The sequence below is a fragment of the Protopterus annectens genome, chromosome 14.part0, assembly GCF_019279795.1.
Source record: "Protopterus annectens isolate FY-2018-M chromosome 14.part0, PAN1.0, whole genome shotgun sequence".
NCBI lineage: Eukaryota > Metazoa > Chordata > Ceratodontiformes > Protopteridae > Protopterus > Protopterus annectens.
The window spans coordinates 358446433-358474002 of record NC_056748.1 but is presented as its reverse complement, the minus strand read 5'-3'; the positions used below and the strand labels follow the sequence as shown (position 1 = coordinate 358474002).

The 27570-nt window shown below is 38.3% G+C and overlaps 1 protein-coding gene across 1 annotated transcript in view; it reads left to right on the top strand.

Annotated features, from left to right (window-relative positions):
- The window catches only part of GRK5 (G protein-coupled receptor kinase 5), a 1993659-nt gene that overhangs the window by 902006 nt on the left and 1064083 nt on the right, over window positions 1-27570 (top strand). The window contains exon 2 of the mRNA XM_044056079.1: window positions 5254-5346. Coding sequence (XP_043912014.1) covers window positions 5254-5346 — 93 coding nt within the window. The remainder of the gene's footprint in view (window positions 1-5253; window positions 5347-27570) is intronic.

The following is a 27570-nucleotide window of genomic DNA, read 5'->3' as shown; positions in this document are numbered from 1 at the left end:
TATAACAGCATGCATAGGTATTCCCATTAACCCAAACACCAGATGTGGAACAGTTGCATAGCAAACAGAACACATGCATATATGGGACCACAGTAGTAATTACAACAGCATGCAGGTACATTGATGGCACCATGCCACCAATGTGGGAGTATTTCAGCATAGCACATGCATAGAAACAGATTTGAATAATTATCAAACAATAGGACATATGTCCCAACATTAGAGTTAAATCTGGTTTGATTCTTGCCTGGGGTGCCTTCTGTGTGGAGTTTGCATGTTCTCCCTGCACTGCGTTTGCGTGGGTTTCCTCCGGGTACTCCGGCTTTCTCCCACATTCTAAAGACATGCGTCTGGAGCATCTCTCCCCGGGCCTCCACTTAAAACAGGCTCTGTGGAACCTAGTCAGACTTTCCCAGTCAACAGATGTTAAATAAATAAATAAATAAAATAAATAAAAGTCAGCACATACCAATTGAGTTGGATATTTAGTTTATTGTTGCAGATATGGTGGGGGGAGAGAAAGATGTCAATTAACAACTAGTATATTCCTGTAGTTCGGATTACGTTTGTAGTCAGTGCTGTTATCTGTACCTTACAAGTACTAGTACACTACCCTATTGCCTTACTTTGGACAGTCGTATGGCTGTCAACAACTATATACATGAACTGGTTTTACCTGCAGTATACACCTCTTTCCTGGTATACCTGTGGACGAATTGCTTGTTAACACTAACTGTTTCTACACATACTCCCAGATTCTAGGTTGATGTTATGCACATACCTGTCCATCTCTTTTTGCACAGACTCTGGGCATGCCTTGACCACATGGAGGTGAACCAGGACATATTTTGACTATTGCCCTCTTAAACCTTTAGTGAATTACAACACCCTTATACAGGATTTCCTAGACAGTTATATTATGTGGCACAATGTGGGTGACAGTGATGAGTGATACCTTATTATTCAGAGCAACTGCAACACTTAGAATGCCATACAATAAAAGAGTACACAGTACCAGTACAGGATATCAGTCTTTTATTTCTAGGCACAGTGTTCGTATCTGACAGACCTGTGGGAGCAATGTTTGTTAGCACTACCTTAATATTGCCTTACAAATTACCAGATTCTACATTAGTATTATGCACATACATCTCACTCTGTTACTGTACACACTCTGGTCACAGCTTGACAACATGGGGTTATAGATGGGATGTATTTGGCTTATTACTCTCATAACATTTTGGGGAGTTGCCAGAGTGACAGGTTTGTTGTTATAGATGTCTGACAATCAGTTGTATTTCTTGTTTGCTGCCTAAATGTCTGTGATCATTCAACTGATTTCCCAGGGGAACAGGGTGACAGGCAGCAGATATGGGCTGATTTACTGGACATTCTGGAAGTAGCTGTATAGTTGTGGGGTATGATTCTGTATGCAGCCTACCACCACTCCCAGGATTCAAACAATGGCTGTGTGTGTGCTAAAAATACAACAGTTCACGTCTCAGCTGAGTGTGCTATTTGGATTTTGTTATCTGTCTTTTCACTGTTTTCTGTCTGTGTCTCTCTCAGTTGTACTATATGACCTCTTGGGATTACACCAGTCATATACAGACATTCCTACACATTTTATTTATGTAGCACAGTGTGGGTAACAGTGCTTAATACAACAGTACTATTAAGTTATTGCAACTCTACATTACCATATGATACCAGAGTAAACACATGCAATCAAGCAGTTGGACCTTTATTGACAGGCTATTATGCTTTTATTTACATACAACCTATATGAGGCTCTTCCTGCCATATTATCTGGTGTATGGAGTACATGCCTTAAACAATACAAGTTTTATACAGGCAATTAACTTACTACTAATTTTAGATTTATTTCCTATGACAGTACATGCAAGAGTATTACTAACCTGCCTCGCTTCACAACCGCTTCAAGCAACATCCATGGGCCTCCTGGTTCATAGCCCGCTCACCTGCTGCTGTGAAAGACATAAGAGGAATATTTAGCCATACCTATCCATAATATACATGAGCTGGCAATTATTAAACAGATAGTGGACTGATACTTACACATGGCTGGGACCTCTCCTGTCCTCCTAGCCTCTTGGATCCACTGATCCAAGAGATCCCACTTTTGCTGCTTTAGGTCGGCATAGTGATGCCTGACCTGCTCACCAGTTCGGGGTATGCCAGTGGCAGTGGTGAGGCCATGGGCAAGAAGTCCCAGGCTTCTGCTTTGTATTGGGAACCCCTGGTACTGACCCTGCAGCAGTCTCATGTCATGGTCTTTCACAAAGGAGTCCTGCAATGACTCTGGACTCCTGGATGCCCCAGCGCTGAGCCAGAAAGTGCACACCCTCTCCCATTCCAGACATAGTGCCTACAAGGGGAAGCTACAACCAGTTATGAGATGTATTCCTGCCTGTTGTGTTTAAATAGGGCCGGTTTCCTGCACTTTGCCATGATTGGATGATTTTGAAAAGGCTAAGCTATGGGCAAACCTGCTTACCCAAGGTTGGCATTGCTTAAAGGGGTATACCAATGGGAAGACTGAGTTAGCTGGCCTACACATTGCTTACACCTACTAAGCTGGGCTGTGCAATGCTTAGCATTGCTTAATATTTAAGTTGCATTATGTTTGCATTGTGGCATTGATTTATTCATTACATGTTTTATATGTGTTCGGTATCTATGATTCATGTGTACTTACACTGTATGGGGTCCTTGTGTTTATTAGGGGATTTCCATACTTTATTACAATGACACCTCACATCTGGGCGTAATGCAGTACTCCAGTTTACATATTTATGTTATGAAGTAGGTTATACAAGATAAGACTGTATGTAGATTCCTTTCACATGTTCAGTTTGAATTTCCTATAGTGAGGATCTGTTTGGTGATACTTCAATCTTATATATTGCTGTGATGGCTTAGTGGTTAACTACTATGAGTATAGTGTACAGGGTCCTGGGTTCAAGACCTGTAAAGGCTGTTTATTTTGTTTCTGGCCAGAACAGTGGCTGTTGCATATGGAGTGATTAAGGCACTTTTAAGCTATTGTAAGTGGGTTTGCGCAGATTTGCGCAAGGCTAAGCTATGGTAACCTTCGGTGAAATATGCTTACAGAGAGTTAGCTTCAATATTGCTTAACCTGTGTGTGCATTGCTTAACCCCACCCAAACGGGATTAAACTTGTTTACTACTGCTTAAATATGCTTACTCACACTTACTACTACTTAATAGTGCTTACACTTGCTTACTAGTGCTTACTCCCACATACCACTGCACTAATTTAGACAGTAATGTCTAATGGTTCTTGGGAAGGTGGTGGATTTGGTAACTCTATGGAGTTATCATTCATTACACATTTTACCTTCCATTTGTTTTCCTGATTCCTGTGTACATATACTGTATGGGGCATTTGTTTTGTATCGTGGACTTTGCAACATTATGACAATGACACCTCACATCTGCATTTAATTCAGTGCTCCAGTTTACAAATATATGTTATAAATATATAAATGTTATAAATATATGTTATCTTAGGTTATGCAACAAAATAAATTGAGCATACAGTGATTTGACATGGAAAATGGATTGTACTGGAGTGGGACTCGAACCGGGAATGACTGTTCGTAAGGTGAATGCTGTGCCTACTACACTATTACTGTACTGCTTCATTTGCATATATGTTGCTTTTTATCCTCTTGTGCCATTTAAGCTGCATTAACCATAGCTAAGCGATGGGCAAACCTGAACACCTATGGTTAAATTTAATCTGTTTTATAAAAAAAAAATTCTTTATATTTTATGTGTTAACTATTGCTCTTGTAGACATGAGGGGATGTTGCTGGGCGTATGTGAACAACTATGAGCGGTCTTGCTCATTCTTTTATTCATACTCTGCTGTTCTTCATTGCAGAGGCGTGTATATTCTGAGAGCTCTGCTGTCAGACATGCCCCCTGCACTCGTACATGCTCCATGTACATTTAGGAGCTCAGGCAGCACATCTTCATTAATATGCATGGCGCACTGCTGTCCTTCTCCTAAAAGGCCACTTCCCTGCAGGACTAAGCTATTCCTGCATGGAAGGATAGTGAATCCGGGGCGAGTCTTTCAACATTTAAGACATCTAAAAAAAAAGAAAATGTTCAAAGTTTTAAGGATGATCACAAATGTTATGCTACAGGTTTTTTTTCAAGTAGCTGAAAAAGTGTCTTGGGGTAGCTTTGTCTACATAGTAAAAAAGTTGTTAAAAATTAAATCACAATGTTAGTGTGACCATTTAAGTTAAAGTTTTTTTTTCACTTGTATTAAAATGTAACTAGTGTTACTTACAATGTATTTCAATGAGTGTGCTGCCTGTTTTAACTGGAGAAAAAACACTAGTTACAATGCTCATGTTTGTGTGTTAATTTTGATAATAAGTTATTTCATATTTGTTGGCTTTTGAGTTGTCCATTTGTCTTTGCTAGCAGTTCAATGCATATTTATATACAGAACCTTTTTAATTAGAGTGAAAGTGCTATCTAATATCATTATCCATATTTGTATCTACTGCTGGAAGTAAAAGTGTTTCAAACATTTGCAAACAAATTTGCAAAGTAAAATATATTGTGCCAGATTCCAAAAATGTTGCTCTCAGTGTCAGTCTGCCCTGATTGCAGAAGACTTGCTCTGAGTGCAAGTGAGCTACTTTGGTTTAAGACATATCTATAAACAAGCTTATTCTGGAGACCAGATTCCAAAACACCTGTTCTCAGTCTGGTCTCGGTGTAAATGGTCACTAACACTGAGACCGAGTCTTTTGGAATCAAAGCCATGGTGTTATTGTGTGGGGTGCTCATGAAACAGCAATAATCTAGAACAGAAGTATTGAAAGAAAAACTAAATTGTGTTTTAATGACAAGTTATACTTGGTAAGATCTGAATAGAAGAATTCCACTAGAAAAATATCACACATAACATTCTTTGATGTCTGTTTTTCATCATTTTTTCTACGTATTGTCCATACTTAGAAGAAGCTAGTTTTAGTGGTAATAAAATAATGCTAGAATTGATTGACATGTCAGCAATTTCTCAAAGAAGTTATTATACATAACACAAATGCAAGTCTAAAGAGCTGGAAGTATGTAGAATGGCTATTTGATGGCCTTTAATATAATAACACTATCATAAGTGATGATGGTATACATATTTTTTTATTGAGAAGAAAGCTCTAATTCAGTTTTTTTCCAATATAGGCGGTGGAGGTAAACGTAAAGGCAAGAGTAAAAAGTGGAAGGAGATCCTGAAGTTCCCTCACATCACTTTATGTGAAGACCACATAAGAATAGGTAAGTCAACCGAAAAGATTTGTACTTCAAAACTTTCTATTAATGACTAAGTATTTGAGTTTACACATTTCTGGTTTAGAATGTGGGCTAAGAGGTACTTTTGGGAAGGTCTGCTCACTTGATTAACATATTTTAATAAATAAAATAAATTATTTGTGTCTCTCTGAGCACCACAGTCTAGAATTATAGCAGAATAGAAACACGTTGTTCTGCTGTGTTCAGAAAACGCATATTGCTCCTTGTTAGTGCATTCATATTTTATTTCTGTGTTTTTAAAGTACTCTGAGAAGTACTGAAGTATTTTCTGTTTCCATATCATACTTTGTATAAAATTTAGAAGGAACAAACTCTATTTGCCACCCCATGTGTTAACCTTGTGCAGATGGCTTCAGACAATGAATTGTTTAGCATTTGAATTATTTCCATCATTATATTTGATTTCCTCCAAACTGATTCCACTTTTCTTCTCAATATAATTACTGTTTTACTTTTTTGTTTTTAAAATGTATTGGTAATGCATTGTCTAACACTTTCTATTTGCCTGACTCCCTTTTTGAGAGATTCTATGACTTTGGGAGTAGTGGGTAAACATTATGTGTCTTTGGGAGTAGTGGGTAAACACATGATACCCGAGTGAAATTTAGCCACAGTGTTGTAAAGAAGTACATTGATTTTCCATGTGTTTTGGTAAGTCTTTTCACCATTAAAAGCTTCTGTGATCTAAATATATCTTAGCTGATGATGCTGTGACCTCAAAGTAGCTTATATTTAGTTGGTGTGGTATGCAGGGGGGGCTTCCCTTACTTGTGGGGTGAGGGAGTCCCCTCCCCCAATCAGACCAGTTTTGGTTATTAAATGATTTAGTGAAAATTATTTGGTTAATCCTTTTTAGCTAAATCTGATTTTGAGGAACTGTGATGGACCCATTGTTTACCCCAGTTTGTGAAACATACTATTGGGTTACTGCTTGGTGACCCTTGTGCACAGAGTTGCACTGCACTTTCTCAGGACAGTGTACATTTTGCAGAACAGTTTTCCTTCTGTCAAGTTGTCTTCCAATTGAATATATCCAGCAGGTTATGGCATCTTTCTAGGTTACTATAATCACAAGTCACATACTGTTTGTCAAGAAAGTTGGAGAACGTGCACTTTTAAACAATAGTTTTGACCTGCTGAATGTTTTTCCATGTCTTATTTGCTAAATGATTACTTTTGCTTTGTACGTGAACTAAAACTGATAGACCTATCAAGTACACTTTAGACTTTTGGAACCATTTATATTTCTTAACTATCCTTCTGAAAGTAGCATTTTGCTTGTCTGTTAAAACTGGTAGTTGGTGTTCCCTGAGGATCCTTTTCTGCAGTGACCCCGGCATAACCCAGTTACACTGAGGTTAAAAGCATGATAATAACTAGGTATACTTACATTAATTGTTATATAAAGCAGTAGTATTATCAGTTAAAGTAGACTAGTACAGTTAATGATGTGAGATCTGTCATTTTTGCTGGTTTGATTAGTAGTAAGTCCATCATTTTTGTTGGCTTGATTAGTAGCAGATCCTTAAACTGCATTATAACACTAGTAATGCCATTTGAGCATATGGTCTTGTCTATTTTTACATCTAGTACTCAGTAAGAAATAGAGAAGCTGATGTCGAATGACAAGTTTCAGCATCTTTGTAAAAGGAGATGAGTAATTTCTAAGGCAGTATTGTATCTCAATAAGCCCGATTTCCATCAAGTAAAGTAAGAGGCGTTGTATCATAGCAAAGTGTGCATACTGTACACCAGTTCTTACACACTTCATAAAAGTAAAATTATTATATTTTATTTTATTGACGAAATGGATATGGTTTGCTGCATATTGCCATGTTGTCTTTTAGTGCCAACCTTCCTCTTTTGTAAAAGAAAATTAAACAAAAGCCACTTCATTCTTTTCTGCTATAATTTCTTTTACATTTTTGTGTATTTGCCTGATTATCCAGGTTGAGCATATCCAATTGTCTTGTTAATGGCTTAGTACATCCATTTTGGCTGATGAAAAATATCTCTGTCCTAGTTATGACGCACGTGGTGTGACTTTTACAGGAATAAGTTTGTAATATGTTTATGCATATATAAATAATGCAGACTGCATAAACACTGAAGAGACTGTTCATTAGGGAAAGTGTTTAAGATTAACATTCTGGAAATAAAAAAATATTATTTATGGTTAAAACTTTCAGAATGATGCAATAACTTGCTTGTAGCTTATACCATTAAAAATAATTGTTAAAACCAAAATATAAATACATTGTATATTATATGTGTAGAAATGTGTGAAGCCTGCAGTTTATGCAATGTGTGTTTGGCATTATGTCTACTAAAATATGTGTAGAGTCAGTGTGGGTTTATGCGTTATGGGCTTAAACATGATGCAAACCTTTTGGCTGTATAGAAAAGGATCTACTGGTTTGTGTGCCAATAGTCTGCCCTAGGTTTATAAATTTGTGAGAGATGACCATAAAATGCATTATATTCTACTTTTATAGCAAGTGTTAGCATGTACAACTCATCATTTTAATGACTTTGTACTACTAATTATTAACTAAATAATGCATAATTTAACTTTGTGTTTTAGACATTCAGCAGTGGTTCAGAAAGGACCGGAGAGTACCAGAAACATTACACAGGATTTAGTATGCAAAGTGTCCGAGGCACAGTTTAGAAATGAGTTGGTTAATTTGCCTACTGTGCAGTTGTCTGCAGGTTTGTGACCCAAATTGTTGGGAGCACTGCATGTAACGATATATGGAATGGATTTGTCAAGAACATGCCCACCTAGACCAGAGAATAGTGTGAAAAGTGACAAAACAATGTAAATAACATATACTACAGAAAGCGGTATGCATCAGTAATCCTATTCAGTAGTCAGAGGATATAGTCTTTTATGACAGACTGTGATTGTTCTACATCAAGGCTCACACTTTGATTTTTAACATTCCTATGCACTGTGCATTTCTTCATATTCTGTGTAATAATATATGATTCAGGAAAGAAAGACTTATTACCCCTCCTCATATGGCCAATAGTAACATCTCCTTAGTTTGCCTTACAGTTTTGCGTACGTTAGCATCATTCACAGTTTGACCAGTAGATAGTTGACATTTCCTTAGCGATGGCATTAGAACTGATTTTCTGCCAAATTATTTTCAACAGTGATATACCTTGTATGTTTGTAGGTGGATGCAGAGACATCATTGCTGATATTGGTAGAGCATTTGTATTTTAATCGTTACATATGCAGATATACTCTGAAGCCATATGCCTCCTATTTTCAGTTTTCTGCCTGTTCATACTCTAGGTATTGTGAATTATAACATTTAATGTTTAGCAGCTCATAAATAGTCTGTACTTGCATGGCCTGTGCTAGGGATCATACGATGCTATCCTTGCTTCTTCTGAACTCCAGTTTTAGCATAGCTCCTACCTTTTAATTTCCATCCTGAACCTAGGGGAGTGCACTTCCTAATTTCTACTATGCCACTGTTGCTTGTCTAATGTTTCTGTTGCTAACCATATTTCCCTGTCTTAAATTTTATGGTCCAGAAATTGCAACAGTCCCAGAAGTCTTGGTTCCCCTCCAAGCTTTAAGACATCATTAATATAAATCCATATCGATGTCCTTATCATAAACTCTATGAAGACATGGATGTATAAGTCTTGGAATTATCCTCCACTTTACGTACTCTAAGTAAATGCATAGTTTAGTCCAAAGACTGATAGGCTAACCATGGTTTTGCTTCTCAGATGTCTTGCAGAGATATCTTCGTAGTAAATAGTGTACATTAAAAATTATATTATCCTTCCTGTGAAGGATGAAAATCTTTTCAGTGGGTTGTTATTCCTGTTTTTACCACTGTTCGTATTGTCCACAGCAGCTGATTCATGGATGGCGCAATGCCTTGTACATTTGACAAGTGAAGTAACACAAGCATTTGGATGACAGACTGGTACAGGGGTTACATTGCTGCCTCATGGTACCTGATTATCCAGTTCAGTTCTGGATGGGGCAATTTTATGGGCAGAGTCCACCACACAGGTGTGTGTGTGTGTGTGTGTGTGTGTGTGTGTGTGTGTGTGTGTGTGTGTGTACGTGTGTGCATATGTGTGTTTGCAGTCATCACATGTTTGGACTACATGACTTGTAACAAACTCAGCCCCTATATTCAGTATTCCATTATGGTTAACACAGCTGTCAACTGTCCAGATTTTTGCAGATTGTCTAGATTTTTGCCTCATATTTTTGGTCCTTTCTTTATAAAATGTGTGGTTTTCTGACAAATCAGTGGGATGATTTGAGAATTGAAGTCACTAAATAATGACATACATTTGAGTTTCAGATTTCATATCCTTAAAAAAAATGCATGTCAACACAAATCCTCTTATTTATTTTATTTAACATCTGTTGACCAGGAAAGTCTGACTAGGACAGAGCCTATTTTCAGAGGAAGCCCTTGGAGAAATGTTCCAGATGCATGTTTTTGGAATGTGGGAGGAAACCGAAGCATCCAGATGAAACCCACGTGAATGCATGGAGAATATGCAGACTCTCATGCTGTGAGGTGACAATGTTAACCACTGTAACGCCCACTAACAACGTTCTAAGTTTACTAAAGCAATATTTAAAATCTGTCCATATTTTTGGGCCTTTATCCTCCAATTATGTCAGCCTTTGTCCAGATCTCTTGCCCTAGGAGGTTGCAAGGTATGATGCTAAGTCATTGTGTTAGGTATTCAGTTTCATGATGTAAAAGGATAAAGCCCAGGCAATGCCCCAGAGAACTCTTATTCAGCTGGTTACTCAGATGCTGGATGAGTGAGATGGGAGAGGGTGGGACTGAATGGCCAAAGCTAGATTACTCATCCTGAGACAAAGTTGTGTTTTGTCCCACTGCAGTGCTGGTATGTATTGGAAACAGGGAGCATAGCATGCAGTGCTGCATATGGGCTGGGGTGATGCCACATTTACACAACTGTGCATCCTCTGGAGTTAGTAATTGCTTAAGTTATTGGCAGCAGTGATAAAAGAACATTGTATATTTTTTGTATTGAGAGACTGTAAAAATCACCACAATGCTGTTAAAATCTTTATTACTGGTATTCTCTGCATTACTGTTTTTCTGTAAAGAGTTCCTTCCACTCTCCATAGTTATAATGAGCTTTTCATATCCTGTCAATTTTTTACAAGAAAGTTGACAGTTGTCTAGAATTTGATAAAATGCTTATTTTGTTTACATAATCGAATAATCAAAATATTTTTATAAAATAGTGCAAAATTCAAATTTTTTAAACCGAAAACCTGAGAATTGCTAGGTAGCTCAATTGAAGTGCTCCTATTCAGTAAAGGCATGGTTGCACTCCTCTGCTCTGTTAATGTGAAAGGATAGCATTTGTGGCTTACTTGTGACAGAATATATATAAACATAGAGCTACAGACAATGGAGAAAATTAGTGATTGTTTTTATTTCACATATTAATGGTTTGTAATGATTAGCTGCAGAAAGACTTTGCAATTTAAGTTGCAGTTTTTTGCAACCATTAATAATTACAGTATTACTGTTGTCTGGCAGCTTTCATCCCAAGTAGATTTTTTTTTTCATTAGGCAAGTACCAAACAATGGGCCTGATCCAAAAGACTTGCTGTCAATGTAAGTGACCACTTACACTGAGAGCAGGCCGAGAGCGGGTGTTTTGGAATCTAGTACCTGTAATTAAGCCTGTTTATAGATAGACCTTACACTGAAGGAAGTAACTTACACTGTGAACATATGGCAGACTTACACTGAGAGCAACTTTTGAAATCTGGCCCAGTGTTTGGTCATCATTTAGCAACAAGTAGTAACAAGGGAGAGGCAGGAAAAAACACTGAAATACTGCATAGAAATTCTGAAAATGCCTTCTAATGTGTGAAAATATCTGTATAGTCATATATGCGAGCCATTCAAGTGGTGTAATTATCACTTTATCTAATCACAAGTGATTGAACAAAGTGATCTAGTTACAATTGTTGTAATGATAGTCTCCAGTACATTTTGCCAGTTATGACTCTGATAATAAGGAAAAGTTATGATTTTTGATCACTGGTTTAAGTTTTCTTATAGATTTAAAAGTAATATTGCAGTTTGCTTTTTTACAGTATGTTGGATTGTGCAAGCCGCTAGTGCACTTCCAGTGTTTTTTCCCTTTTTCCACTGTAGTATGACTGTGGAGTTTTTGTAAGTTAGAGAGTATGGGGCTGCAGGGAGCTTTACCCCCTGCAAAAAATATATACATTTTGTTTTTTCTTTACTTTTTTGGGTTGTGCTGTATTAGAATAAGAGTGTTTAGATCAGTTGTGTTAGATAATTTGTGTTTAGATATTCTAACTTTAGCTCAAATCACACACACACACACTCACACACACATATATGTACATATATATTTTTAGCAATTGCATTGGTACTTTGGAATTTTTGGGTTGTCCATCTTCAGCAGGATGGTATCTCTGATAAGCCTTTACATCACCCCAGTGCATAACATATCACACCAGTTAACATCTCAGTCAGATTCATTAGCTCCAGACTTAGCTGACAAAACAAGTTGTGCAAGAGGTTTGTAACCAGGCAGCCACCGTAGCTGCTGGAGGAAGTGCAGCTGATGATATATTAGTTCAGTAATGCTTCATTAAGATGCATTACCATTCTTTATTCAGGCAAGGTGGGCAATGAGGCATGAGCCTGGGTGTACCTCACTCCAGACCCTGTAGTGGCTATGCTGCCAGACCCACAAACTTGGCCCAAGTACAGCTCAAGACATGGTGTCCAGCACCCTGCCTCTACCACTGTGTCATCCATGTCCCTTCCCTTAAAGGGAAATAAGCATGTGTTGTTTCACCATTCCAGTCTGCTTACCCCTAGCTCCAGAAGATACCCATATGACTAATCAAACTTGAGCCACCTGAGTTGTACATAAGGCTTTATCCTGCTATGCTAATGGACAAAAAAGAATAAAACACTAAAGTAGCATGTGCAAATAGTAGTGCCATGTTACACTAAATTCACATGGCAAATGACTTCTTGTTTCTGTACTCTTGCCAGAGTCATTGACTGCATGTGCCTCTTGTCAGGGTCTATTTCACCTTGTCGAATGATGAAAAGAGTGAACGCTCTTTCATCGATCTGACAAGGTCGAAACCCCTAAAGAACGAAGACACGGACTGCTGATTTTTTTCCCAGGGAATAAAATCGGTGGGACGTCTTCGGGACTTTGCCATTTCCTCCACTATAGTTAAGTTGGTATATTTAAGTAGGTGTGTGTGTGGGGGGAGAAGCCACGCACACTTCATTTTGTGATTAAACTTTTTTTTTTTTTTGCGGAGCAGCGATTTTTTTCCCTGGGAAAAAAATCGCTGTTCCGTGTCTTTGCTTTTTAGGGGTTTCGACCTTATCAGATCGATGAAAGAGCGTTCACTTATTTCATCATTTGATAAGGTAGTATAGACCCTCTTACCACATATGGCAAGCTGATCCATTTGTTCCTTCCTCTACCAGCCTTGATCAGTCACTACTGAGCAACAAATAAGTATGAGTCACTTTACAACTGACTGTAAAAGCAGTGGTGGTTGTACTGCTAGAAGTGCAAAAGGAACTGTTGGGAACAGACTCTTGGTACCACATAATGTTCTACATAAAATCTGTGATAGTCACAAGAGGGTGAAAGTATTGCTAATTCAATTTTTATCATAGGAATAAGTCACAGAATAGCAGTGCCATTAGAAAATAGAGTTACATTTATGCACAGAAAGACAGTACTCCAGGATTCCAAAACAGTTTTCACTCCTGGCAACATGCTTAGCCTAAAGTTTCAAGCATTTGCACAGAGATTTGGGTCTGTTCAGTCTTGTCCCAAGCACCATTTGTTTTGAAATGCAATGGTGTGTAGTTTTTCATTGAATTTATACATCCTTTGCAGCCACAAGTTCATTGCATTGTGCACAATAGACATAACTTGGGCAGCATATAACATTTTGAACTGCTAAGACTTTTGTAACAAGATTCAAAGAGTCATTTAGCACTTTTCAGTGACAAGCAAAGTAATTACACTGACATTTTAGAATATAATTGGTTCTTTAAGCTGTTCTGACATATTGGTCATTTAAAATGAATACATGTTGCATGCAGTCATACTGCTGTACTGACAGGAAGGAATTCTTTGTAACTAACACAAAATTTTTTGTTAATTGAATCAAAATTATTTGGGATAAGGGTGGTCTGAAAGATGAGGTAGAACTACACTACAGATTCTGTGACTTGTTTTTACACTTTCAAAGTACATTGAGAAAAGGCTATTAGACTCAGTTCAAAGCATTCACTGCTCATTTTAGTACTATATCAAACTATTTCATGAAAAGAAAAGTTATTATGTGCTGTATATACATGTAGAGGGGTCTTTACTAAAAAAAATCTAAACGAAAAGCAAAAATAAAGTGCAACACTTACAGTCGTGCAATGACTGATAATAGTTCAGCGCACAAAGTTAATGATCTAACATAATTATAGAAGAATAACACACTGAAGCAGCAAATGCGAACAGCAGTATTACACCACAAGGCTAACCTCACATAAGAAATTACTTTTTGGTTTATATTGGAAGTATAATTCAGTGAAGAGAGACAGAACTGGAAATATGATTGACAATGGCACAGTACAGAGGAAGAAATGAGAATTGTGGAGATTATAAAAGAACAAGAAGACATTTTACTGTTAAGTTAGAGGGGGGAAGGGGTTGACATGTATGTCATTTGGAGGACAGTTGTAATGTGAGATTTAAAGAAGGTTCAAGAAAGAATTGGAGGAAAGCTTCAAAGAAATTACTTGAATATACAGAAGACAAACAGGAAGTAGAAGTCCAAGATACAAGGGTCGTTGCTCTGCCAAAACCCAGCTAACGTATATAATAATCCAAAACAAAGCAAAATAACGTAGCTGGATACTGCTGATGTAAAATACAGTTTATTGCCACAGAACAAACAAATCGATATGAGCGCTTTCGGGCTGTTGCCCTTCATCAGATAAACATTTTCTACAGTTAAAAACTCCTTTTAAAAAACACAATAACCAATCAAAATTCAGTAAAAAACCCGCCTTTTACATAGTGTAGGCTTAAGGGGGACACCATCATTTAGCCCTGGATCCCTATGTGCTGTTAACTCAAGGATCCATCTAGATTCAGCTAACTCAGTATTTAGTTTTATATCACCCCCTCTATGGGTCAACTTTAAATTTACAATAGCCCTAAATGTAAATTTATGTGTAGGGTAATCCCTAACATGCCTATATAGGGCATTGTGTTCATCTTTATTCCTTATATTAGACATATGCTGAAGAATCCTAACCTTCAGCATTTGATTAGTCTTTCCAACATAAAAGCTCAAACACGAGCAGCACTCTGCTATATAAACTACATCTGTGGTCCTACAAGTCGCCCTGCCCTTAAACAAAAACAACTTACCATTAGTAGGGTGTCTGAACTCTACCCCTTTTTTAATATGTCCACAAGCCTTGCAAGAACCACATGGAGTGGTCCCCGCGGTTCCCTTAGTTCTCACACTCACGGGCAACTTCCTTTCCTTACACAACATGTCCTTTAAATTCCTATTTCTCTTATAAATAAACTGAGGACGAACTCCCACCATTTCTCTCAAACCTTCATCACTGGCAATTATATTCCAGTTATTCCGTATGATGTCACAAATCCCTCTAGAATCACTACCGTAGGTAAGCGCCACCTTGTGACCATCAAGTCTAGGAACATTAACTGCTACTCTATCAACTGCGTTGTGTTTTGGATCTAACCAAGGTCTATATTTGTTTTGCCTAAGTGGTTTGTTCTTCACTATGATGTCACCAACCATCCTCTCATTATAACCCCTGTTAGAAAAGCAGTCACTAAGATAACGAATCTCCTCTTCAAACTGTGTGTTATCTTTACTAATCCTAGAGATTCTACTCAGTTGACCTTGTACCACATTGGGAAAGGTGTGCCTAGGATGCATGCTATCGTATGATAACAAAGTATTCCTCCAACACTCTTTTCTGAATAGTTTTGAAGAAAAACCATCCCTGTTTTGTATCAGGCATACATCTAGAAAATCAATGGCTTCTCTTGAGGTCTTCACACTAAATCTAAAGAAAGTGGTAGTAGTGTGAAGATAGTCAATGAACTTATACAGATCCTCACTAGCCCCCTTCCATAAAACAAATATATCATCTACAAAACGCAGATACATAAACAGTTGTTTTCTCCAAACATGATCACAAAACACATGTACCTTCTCCCAATGGGAGAGGACAAGATTAGCATATGTATTGGCACAGGGGGTGCCCATGGCTATCCCCTGTGCCTGCCTATACACATTGTCTGTCCCTTGAAAGATGTTATTTTCCAATACTAGGGTCAATAACTCCACTATCAGCTCTACCTTGTTGTATGGAAGTCCTAAAGTGTCTAGAAGCGCCTTAACCGCCAGTAGCCCATAATCATTATTAATTACTGTGAATAAATTATTGACATCTAAAGTAGCCATCAAATAATCCCCTGTCAGGTCTTCTTCTTTGATACTACCAATTAAGGTAAGATAATGTCCTGTATCTATTAAGACATGATCCATTGATTCCACAAAAGGTCTAAGGGTTACTTCTAACCAAATGGATATGTTCTCAGTGACCCACCCCCTGCCTGATACTATCGGTCTAAGGGGTGGGTCAGACAAACTCTTATGTACCTTGGGAAGAGCTTTAAAGACAGGGGTTAGCGGTTTGTCAATAAGTAAAAATTCTAACTGCTGTGGTGTAATCAACATGCTATGGCATAATCCCCGTAGTTTACTATGAACTCTATCTATAATCCTTCTCACTTCTATCGGATTTATGATAGTATATGTCCGTGCATCGGATAATAAAACATTTAATTTGTTGATGTACCAGTCCGTATCCAAAACGACCACAGAACCCCCTTTATCAGCCTTTTTAATAGTGACATCAGTATACTCACTAAGGCTGGCCAAAGCCAGTCTTTGTTCATTTGTTAAGTTATAATATCTATCTCTGTCACTCTGCTGAAAATAACGTATTAAATCATGATCACATTGGTTAATAAACAGCTGTAAGGCCGGTGTTAAAGCCGGTACAAAACTGCTAGGCTTTCTCAAGTTGGATTGAATATTAGCATTAGTACCAAATAGTTTGCTTAACATTAAGTTACGACAGAATGACATTATATCCAAAAGTACCTCTTGATAAGTACACTGCTTACTGGGAACGAACGATAAACCCTTATTCAGTACTGCCAGTTCACATTCAGTTAAATGGCGTGAAGATAAATTAAAAACAATATCATCATGCTTACAAAAAGTCAATCTAGAGTCCGTCTTTTCTTCAGAAGGTCCCTGTCGTCGCTGAGCGAACGTTTCCATGGGCCCTTCTTTTTCACCTGTACCGGTAACATATCCAGAGAATGGTTTTGCGAAGGTCTAAACTTTGGCCGTGCTCCAGATTGTGTGCTATCATTAAAAACAGTCAATGTATCAGGACCCGCAAGCTCATGTTCAAAAACTGCCACTGTATTATCAATTTGAATAGAGTCAATGCTGCTATTACTCCGATTAAACACAACAGTGTCACCCGTGGTCGTACCTGCAACATCTGCTGCTGTGATGGAAATAGAACCAGCAACTGTGCTAGCAGCTGAACCACTATCCTGCTCATTGTGTGTAACAGTAAGAGTGGGACCTACGGCTGGTGTAATTCGTGTAGGCGCCATTGCTTCACCTGCCGTAGTCCGACGTTGCGTTTGGCCACTCCTCATCTGTTGCTGTTCGTTGTTTCTATTGGTGCCCTTAACCACAGCCGCCAATGTTGAAACCCTCGGTTTCTGCCAAACGAAGATATTGCCTTATAGACCTTGGTTAGATCCAAAACACAACGCAGTTGATAGAGTAGCAGTTAATGTTCCTAGACTTGATGGTCACAAGGTGGCGCTTACCTACGGTAGTGATTCTAGAGAGATTTGTGACATCATACGGAATAACTGGAATATAATTGCCAGTGATGAAGGTTTGAGAGAAATGGTGGGAGTTCGTCCTCAGTTTATTTATAAGAGAAATAGGAATTTAAAGGACATGTTGTGTAAGGAAAGGAAGTTGCCCGTGAGTGTGAGAACTAAGGGAACCGCGGGGACCACTCCATGTGGTTCTTGCAAGGCTTGTGGACATATTAAAAAAGGGGTAGAGTTCAGACACCCTACTAATGGTAAGTTGTTTTTGTTTAAGGGCAGGGCGACTTGTAGGACCACAGATGTAGTTTATATAGCAGAGTGCTGCTCGTGTTCGAGCTTTTATGTTGGAAAGACTAATCAAATGCTGAAGGTTAGGATTCTTCAGCATATGTCTAATATAAGGAATAAAGATGAACACAATGCCCTATATAGGCATGTTAGGGATTACCCTACACATAAATTTACATTTAGGGCTATTGTAAATTTAAAGTTGACCCATAGAGGGGGTGATATAAAACTAAATACTGAGTTAGCTGAATCTAGATGGATCCTTGAGTTAACAGCACATAGGGATCCAGGGCTAAATGATGTTGTCCCCCTTAAGCCTACACTATGTAAAAGGCGGGTTTTTTACTGAATTTTGATTGGTTATTGTGTTTTGTAAAAGGAGTTTTTAACTGTAGAAAATGTTTATCTGATGAAGGGCAACAGCCCGAAAGCGCTCATATCGATTTGTTTGTTCTGTGGCAATAAACTGTATTTTACATCAGCAGTATCCAGCTACGTTATTTTACAAACAGGAAGTACAAAGCATTGAAAGAAGTAATAGGACGCTGTATATCCTGTCCTAAAGAATTTAAGTGAAACTAAATTATGAATGATGTATATGTGTGTGTGTGTGTGTGTGTGTGTGTGTGTGTGTGTGTGTGTGTGTGTGTGTGTGTGTATATGTATATGTATATATATATATATATATATATATATATATATATATATATGGGTCCACTTTATAATCTCGAAATACTGAAATCCCGAATTTCAGTATTTCGAGACCACAATCACGAACGCACATAATACCGACAAGCAACAAACCCGAAACTGACATCACCGAAAGCTCTAAATCATGAATATGAGTAGTGTGACTTTATTTCTTTAGTCTGTGAATTCCCAGCTTTGTAGTTGCATCCTCCACCATTGTAAATCCCAACACCGTCAGTATATAAAACAAGAATAGTGCATAACATACCAACATAGGGATAGTAAGGAGAGACTCCCCAATTACATTTGTAGCACTCTAGCTATTGCTTTCAGGAACCCGGATGTGTCATATGACTCCTTATTTGCGAGGATCCTCTCAAACTGGCTGTACCTCCTCACCAATCGATGCCTCTTAGGGGAGGGTGGACATCCACTAGCTAGGTGGTTCCTCAGATCCTCCACCCTATCCTGTTCCCTTGCCAAACTCCTCATTAGTAGAGAGAGGTCTGTTGCCTTGGCACCCAGTAAACATTTGAGGCGGCGGTGCCACGCCTCCACCAAATTCTGTGTTCTTGGCAGAAATAATGTGTTGAGATCATGAATATTCCAAAACGAGATCGGGAACGAGGGGGGACACCTACTGAAAGACGTGGTTCTAGTTCTAAACTTCCTTTTCCTTCCCAACACATACCAGTCTCCAAAGTACGTCACCAAGTCCCTCCCCTTTACGGGAAATGTCTCCTTCAGAGTGTAATAGGACTGCACAACCTCTTCTTCAGGCAGGAAAGCTAAAGCTATGAGAGATTTTACAGCCAATTGAAATTGCAGATGTGTATTGTATAATGGAGCTAAGCCAAGCTGATGCACCTTTCGCCACACATTTCTTCCAAAGTGGAACAGGCAGCCTTTAGACTTCAATCCCCTAATGTTTACACTAATGCTTTTTATTGTGGCAATTTCGAAGTCACATAATACATATTGCAATGAGCTTTCAAACTCTTGTTCTGCCAGTAACTGGAATACACAGTCCCACATTGCATTGTATGATTTTAAACTTTTCTTACTCATTAAACAGTAGAGTAATGGGATTGATTTGCTGTATCCCCCATAGCACACCAGCCCGTGGATGCTGTACAGCTGTCTACATATTACCCTTTATAGAAAAATGTGCCCTCCATTAGCCAGATCGTTGCACGGCTGAGATTAAACAGATTGCTCACTGTACTGAATACAATCACAACAGTATCACCGACTACATCTACCACCCTCTTTTCCACAAAATTGCCTGTTTTAATGGGATAGTCCTGCACAGTGAGAGTACCTAGGGACAGGTGTGGGTTATGTCTTGTTGCTGCTTGTTTTTGACGGACTCTCTCGATCTGTTGCAGGAGAGCTCATCTACTGGGCAGGTCAGGTACTAAATCAGTTGATGTGGAAGCTAGGGTGTCTTCCACTAGCAGACACGGTGCATCCCTGGACACTTCAGCCCTATGTTTTAGCTCGCTACATAGCGTGTATTTCTCAAACTCAGTTGGATCACCACTATGATTATGTGAGACACTTTTTCTAAGCAGCTCACTGGTAGGTACAGTAACAGTAATAAGCCTACATTTACACTTTTCAGCCATTTTCCATTTATAACACCAGTCCTTTTTTTCATGTGCTGTACGTTCTACATGGAATACTTAGCCCTCCACTATTAGGACTTTCTTCCCCTTTTGCGATACCGTGGTTCTGTAAATGTTGCCAATACTTCCTGGTGTGGGGTACGTTGTGGACGCTATTGTTTCTTGTAATATGTACACCCTCTACAGGGTATGGGGGTATTTATACTCTTTTTCGGCATTCTAATATGCCATGATTATGCATTTTAGGTGTTGTGTGCGTTCGTGATTGTGGTCTCGAAATACTGAAATTCGGGATTTCAGTATTTCGAGATTACAAAGTGGACCCATGTGTATATATATATATATATATATATATATATATATATATATATATAGAGAGAGAGAGAGAGAGAGTTCAGACAAAAGAATTTTGTGGTATTATATTAACAGCACAATAGGCAACATCATCATTGCTAAAGGCAGAAAAATGTGACTTGTTTATTAATGTACTGTGCTTTGTTTGCTGATATTGTATCCCTTTTAGGCATAATTGCATCCTTGTATCCCTCATGATTGGCCTGTGCATACGTGGGCATGGTTTGTTTGATTGATATGCCAAATAGCTGTGATGTCATATGCAAATGATGCATGGCTGACTGCCATGCAGATTTGCCAGTGACCTTATTGAAGTTGTTTCAATCACTAGACAAAACAGTTATGGTATATGTTTATTTCAGTACTAAGCTAACAGTTATAGTGCTCTTCTTTCAGTAGTAGTGTGCGCAGTATTTATTTATTGATTTATTGTTGTAGTGTGCAGTAATTATTGATTTATTTTTGTAGTGTGCAGTCTGTATTTGGGCAGCAGCCGGTAGTAAGCATAGTTTGCTATCTGTGTATTTAGCAAAACCTCATTAGGCTGAAAATTTCATGCACACTTGCACTTTCTGTACTTTCCCTTGTTTATTTCCCTGAATCAATTTGCTTGAATACATGATGAATATTAGGGATTAATATGAGGGACAAAGCAGTTATAGTGTACATTTATTTCAGTAGAAAGTAAACAGTTATAGTGTTGTTCCTTTAAAATTAATTTTAAAATCAGTGTTTAGTTCAGTCAGTGTTTATTTCCCTGAATCAATGTACCAAATACCTGATGAATACTGATGAGGCTGCGAGGTCATCTCCATGAATATTCATTAATATTCATACATGTCACTGAGCGTTGATTGGTGGGCAGAGTTTGGGCATGCCTTGTTAATGCACATCCATGAGGGGTGCTAGGATACAGTTATGCCCCCTTTTATAGTAGAGATCTGGAAAGAAAAGCTGTTTCCTGCAGTTTATAGGCAAAAGAGAAAAAAATATATTATACGTATTCACCGTATTAGAATAAAGTAGCTGCAGTGGTGGTGCTGCGGTAGCATTGTCACCTCACAGTACAACGTTGTCCTGTTCGATTCTCAGCTAGAGCGTCTTCTGTGTGGAGACATACGTGAATGGGCATACCTTTGTTGAAGGTTGTGCGTCAGAGCTGGCAACTCAGCACGTAAAAATCTACTGCCAATCATTAGCGGACTGGAGTTCCGCTGTGACGACCCCTAACCTGGAAAAGCCGAAAGACACAACAACAACACAACAACCGTATTAGAATAAAGTAGGGTTAGAACTGTATACATAGGTTCATAGTTATACACCAAGCTAATGTCCACCAGACCCTTTATAACCTAGTGTGCAGTCCAACCCAATTGTGTCCCTATGAATCATGTGCATTTATTAGGAGGGGGTATGTTAGTTATGACATTTTTAGAGGTAATGTGAGGAAGGGTATGTTAGTTTGGGCATTGCTCTCTGCCTCTATCACAGACATGAGGGTCAGACCCATGGTGAATTTTTGATTTCCTATCCTGGTCAAGATTACTTTAAATAGGGTTAGGGATGGACTGTGCTTCACATGGATGGGATCCTGTTCCAGAGCATCAGGATCCTCTGTGACACATAGCTGTCTCACCAAGATGACTTGTTTATGTCACAAGCAAATTTTAAATCATTGGATCTAGTGGTTCTGATATTGTTCATTTTGAAAATGTGCAAAAGATCCATCAGAGATGGATCTGAGGATGCCTTGTATGCTAGGCATAGATAGCCTCTCAGTAATCTTTAGGAGGCAGAGTAAAGACACAGGGATTTAAGGCAATTGATCCATATAGGACAATGTGTTTATACCATGGATTCTCCAGGTAAGGAACTTTTGTGGGCGTTCCAGCTGTTGCATATGTTTGGTCCAGTACATATTGAAGGATGCATAATTCTCAATGATGGATCTGATAAGCTCTGAATAAAGTGGCGTTATGACTTCCTTGGACCTTGATGCCATGCCCTTACTTATAAGATGGTGACACAGAATGATTTTCTTACTACCTCGGCCACATGTTGGTCAAAGGCCAGATTACTGTCTACATATGTTTCCAGATCCTTGACTACTGGTTTAATTCTTAGGGGTGTCTTATTGATGGATTAATAAGCTTGGGTGGCAGTTTTTTCAAAAGACACTTGAAATTGAGCTTTAGTATGTGACTTTGTCACCATTTATTTATCTATGTTATACCATCTTGTAAGATGTTTGTGTCATGGGGGAATCTGTGACAGTTCCCAATTTGCAGTCATTTGCAAACTTCATCAGCCAAAGGTCCTTGACATTAGCCTATACCTCAGAGAAGTAGAAGCCAAATAAGAGTGGTCCCAGCATGGAGCCCTGAGGTACCCTGCTGGTGACTGGCCTCTTAATGGAGGTAGCGTCACCAATCCTGGCTTCCCAGATACAATGTGTGCACTAGATGGCAGTCCAGTGAGTTATGTAGAGGTTTATGCTCAGTTTGGTGAGTTTATAAATTATACCCAAATGGGATATTGTACCAAACACCTTAGCTAGGTCCAGGTAGGTGGTATGCACCATTTTCCCCACATCCATTGCCTTGGTGACCTTCTCAAAGAAGTCCACCAGGTTAAGTAGGCATGATCTTCCCTTGACAAAGCCAAACTGGGTTGGGTCCAGTGTCTGAAGGTTTCCTATGTCTTTGTCAATAATTTCCTTGATAATTTGTTCTATGGCTTTGAATATTATACTAGTCAGACTAATAGGTTCATAGTTTCCAGGGTCAGTTGATGTTCCACCCTTGTGAAGTGGGATAATTGTCACAGTCCTCCACTGTCATCATACCAAGCCTGTTTTGAGACTATATTTGAAAATTGACTCACATGATCCTGATAGGTCTTGTTTTCAGCTGTTTAGGAGGCATCCCGTGATGCTGTTGGGTTCCATTGAGACTGTGTTTTTGGCCTTAGTGAGTGCCATTAAGACCTGCTCCCTGTTAATTGCTGGGGGGGGGTTATGTTACTAGGTGTTTCATGGAGGGAAAACTGATTTGTGCTACCTCTGAGGTTTTGGACATAGCTGCCTTTGAAGTTTTGGACATAGCTGTAAAAGGCTTTGTGGTTGTCTTTAGCCTGTGGGGCTATCTTGACCTCATAATTGGCCTTGTTAGAGATAATTAGTTCTCTTTGTTTCCTGTTTACTTTAATTAGGGAGGTCTTATCATTATGGGAGTTGCTTTTCTTGATTTTAGTCATGGCCTTTTCCTTTTATTTTATACCCTGTTAAGGTTAGGGTTCCACCAGTAGTTTGTTTTTAGAGTTTGCTTTGTGCTTACTTCTAGTAGGTATAGCAGCCTGTATACAGCCATTTATATGGTTGTGCAGGGTTTCTGTGAACAATTCTACATAGGCTGTTGTGAAATCTGGGTTGGGAGGGGAATTGAAGTTTGATAAATCATTGCTTAATAGAGTGCAGTTTGCTTTAGAATAGTTCCTAACTGTTACAGGGTTTGCTGGGATTACTGAGTTGACTATTTTTAAGGAAGTGGATTAGTGGTCCATTCTCAGCAATGATGATGTGATACTGGAGGACTTCAGTGCTCTCCTGTGTTGGTGAGTACCAGGTCCAGTATGTTTGAACCTGTGGTGGGTGTGCACACTATGTGGTCAAGGGCATTTACGTTAATAAAGTCCAGGAAACATTGTGCCTACAAGTATGAGGCAATGGATGTTTCCCATTCTCCCATGAATAGGTTATTTGGTTAATGGTGAGGGTCTTCAGTAGGTCTAGGTACAAGCTATAAGATTCTAGTGACATAGAGGGTAACCTATAGCTTGCTAGGATATAGTGTGGGACTTGTCTGTGGTGATCTGCACATGGATAAATTGCAGGGCATCATCCTGTTTACCCAGGGTAGAGTCATGCTTGTTGCTAATATAGATTGAGACTCCTCCAGCTTTAGTCCCTGTCTGTGCAGCTGATGGCCTAGATGTGTGGAAGGCACTGAATGCAACACTCTGGAGTAGCATAAAGGTGACCTCATTTGTGCCCTGCTGGATATAGTAATGACTAACAACGTTTTTCTGTTTCAACATCAGAAATACCTACAGAGGGTGGGCATGGCTATGGGCACAGCCTGTGCCAATAGCTACGCCAACCTTTCTTTGGTTCAGTGGGAACACACATATGTATTGACTAACAGTATCTATGGCAAATACATTGACTGGTACGTCAGGTTTGTGGATGATATTTTTCTGCTATGGAGTGGTTCAGAGCCAGAGCTGAATGCATTTTTCACCTATCTGAATAACACCACTCAATTTCTTAGATTTACTTCAAAGTACTCCACCACTGAAATTGATTTTTTAAACCTCAAAGTGAGGAGAGATGGCCTGAACCATATTAAAACTATCCTATTTAGGAAACATGTTAGGAAAAATACATTCCTACATAGTACTAGTATGCACCCGAATCATACGAAGACTAACATCATTAAAGGTCAGGTTTATAGGATCATGCGACTATGTAATGACGATGATGAATTACAGAAAGCACTACACCAGTTCAATTTACAGTTTTTAGATAGGGGCTATGATGCGAGAACTATAGATAGATGTATCTCATATGGTTGGAGTAACAGGTTGGAGTAACAGGGCGGGCAGATGCAGACCCTATTTTGACACATGCAATATCGGTGGATTGAATGGTCATGTTGTCGACCCTGATATGGTCACACATAGGCATAGAGGCACGGATAATGCACTCAGGATGCCACTAACTTTTGCAAGCAGTATAAATGTAGTATGTGACGTTGTGACTAAAAATTTCGGCATTCTCTCTACGGTTGATAGTCTACAAAGGTATCATTGGGACTAGGCCGAGTTTTACCTTCAGGAATAATAGAACACTGAGAAGTGAATTGTGTTGTAGCAGTGCTACAATTAACACTACTAGTAGATCTGACAGTTTGGGTACATATATATGCAGGGATTGTGCAGCCTGTAAGCACATTCACAATGGTAGGACTTTCTCGCATCCTTCGAGGAAGTTCAGCTATAGTAGCAATCTCTATGCCGACTGCGCTACATCAAACGTTGTCTATTTTGCCTATTATGTAGTATGTTTCAGCTTCTATATAGGCAAGGCCAATAGACGTTTGAAGGATAGAATCCTTGAACACTATAGAGATATTAAAAACTGTAAAGAAAGTAGTGCTATTGCTATGCACACTATGAGCACAGGACCTGAACACAACTACAAGTTCCTAATTTTACAGATTCTGTCAGGGAAACAGAGATGGGGCAATTTATCTAATGACACAGAAGCTGCTGAACAGAGATGGATTATATGCTTTAATGCTGACAAACACCCAGGTTTGAATCAAATGGTGTCGCTTAAACCTTTTTAAAAAGCTCGACCATTGAAGCATTGATTATTCTCAATGCTATATAGACTATATGTATTAATTTATTTATTCTATGCATTATTATGCAACTAGATTACATAATATAATATTGTATAATTTTACTATGTACTTCGCTGGGTAAATACATATGTATATTTATATATAGTTTTTATTTTTATTTGTATATACACACACATTTACATGACATGCGTTTTGCATATTGGTTTATATGTATAGTATCCATCCTATGAATACACTATCTGCATGTTTTATATATATATATATATATATATATATATATATATATATGCATTTATATATTTCTATATTTTTTTATATATATTTTTACACATATTTATTTATATTTACATTTTTCCATACACATGATTTACAGATGTATTATCTTGTTGGGGAACATGTGTATTGTGGCATATGGTGTAAATGTTTTTACAGATGTATTTCTGTAGATGCATTGGTTATCGTATCTTATTTTAAACTAGTAGTAATTATAGTATTTTTGAAATATCATGTGACTGTTTTATAGTATTTAAGGAATTTTGGGATTTTTAACAGTTGTCTGATGAAGGGGTAGATCCCTGAAAGTGCTAACCTTTGTATTGTGTGAGTTTTATGACAGATTTATTTTATATTATATTTCCTAGCTGTAGTACTGTCGGTAGTTTTTCTACATTTGCTGGTTTGTTGTTGAATTTGCCACTGTTTATGGTTCTGGTGAGAGCTGCCCTGTCAATGCATTTATCTAAATGAGCATAAAGATCTTCGGTACATGTGGCTGCATATTCCATAGCCAATGTGGGGTTAATATGAGAGAATTTTGAGATTTCATTGTACAGTTATGAAAGGTATGCTTTTTTGAAGTCTCTGAAGAGGGTGTTGCTGGTTATGGGAGGATGCACATTCTGAGGGATAGGCAAATGGAGGCTGTAGGAAACAAACCCAGGACTACTTAAGGGTTTAAGTTTAACAGTATGTAATCATAACCCTCTGTTCCAAACTGATAGACAAGTACACCCATATCCTCTCCAACTTTGCAATGATGGCATGATAGACAACTGATGGAGGAAACTGAACCCATAGCAACCAGCCCATGCAATCTGAAAGGCAAAGCAAGCCTTAGCATGTCTGTCCTTAGCATGTCAAGTTACCTATACAAAAAAAACTTATCTTTTTCAAATATGTTAAACTTCTGATACTATGAGAACCAAAACCTGTACTTTCTGTGTCAAATGCAAAAAGACAGCTGACTTGTGGAAAACAAGAACCATCAGACTGAATTCTTAAAATGATATTATATGCAAAACATATTCATTTTCCACATAATTGCAAATGGAACATACTTGTCTTTCCATCAAGTGTACATTCATATTGTGGGATGCCTATAAGAATTGTGGGGATCTTATTTAATAATGAAGCAGAAAGTAGACATTATGACAACCATTTTTATGTAGCTGATCTCTGCTTTAGCAGACTGCTCTACACACAGCTTTTTCTTTCCGAATCACCATGAGAAACAGTCCTTTTAATGAGCAATAACTGACCATTTTTGGTAGAAGATCATTACCAAAGGATCCTTAAGTGCTGATATGTTCATGTAGTGATAGTCTCATTGAACAAGTTGCATTATCTTTGATTTGTCAGTCTTGTTCCATCAGCAGGTGAAATGAAAAGGCCTTTTAAAGTCAGAATGCTTGAACACATCAGAGACACTGAAAATGTTAAAATGTCTAGCTCAGTAGCAGAGCATTTTTATTATGAACATCAGA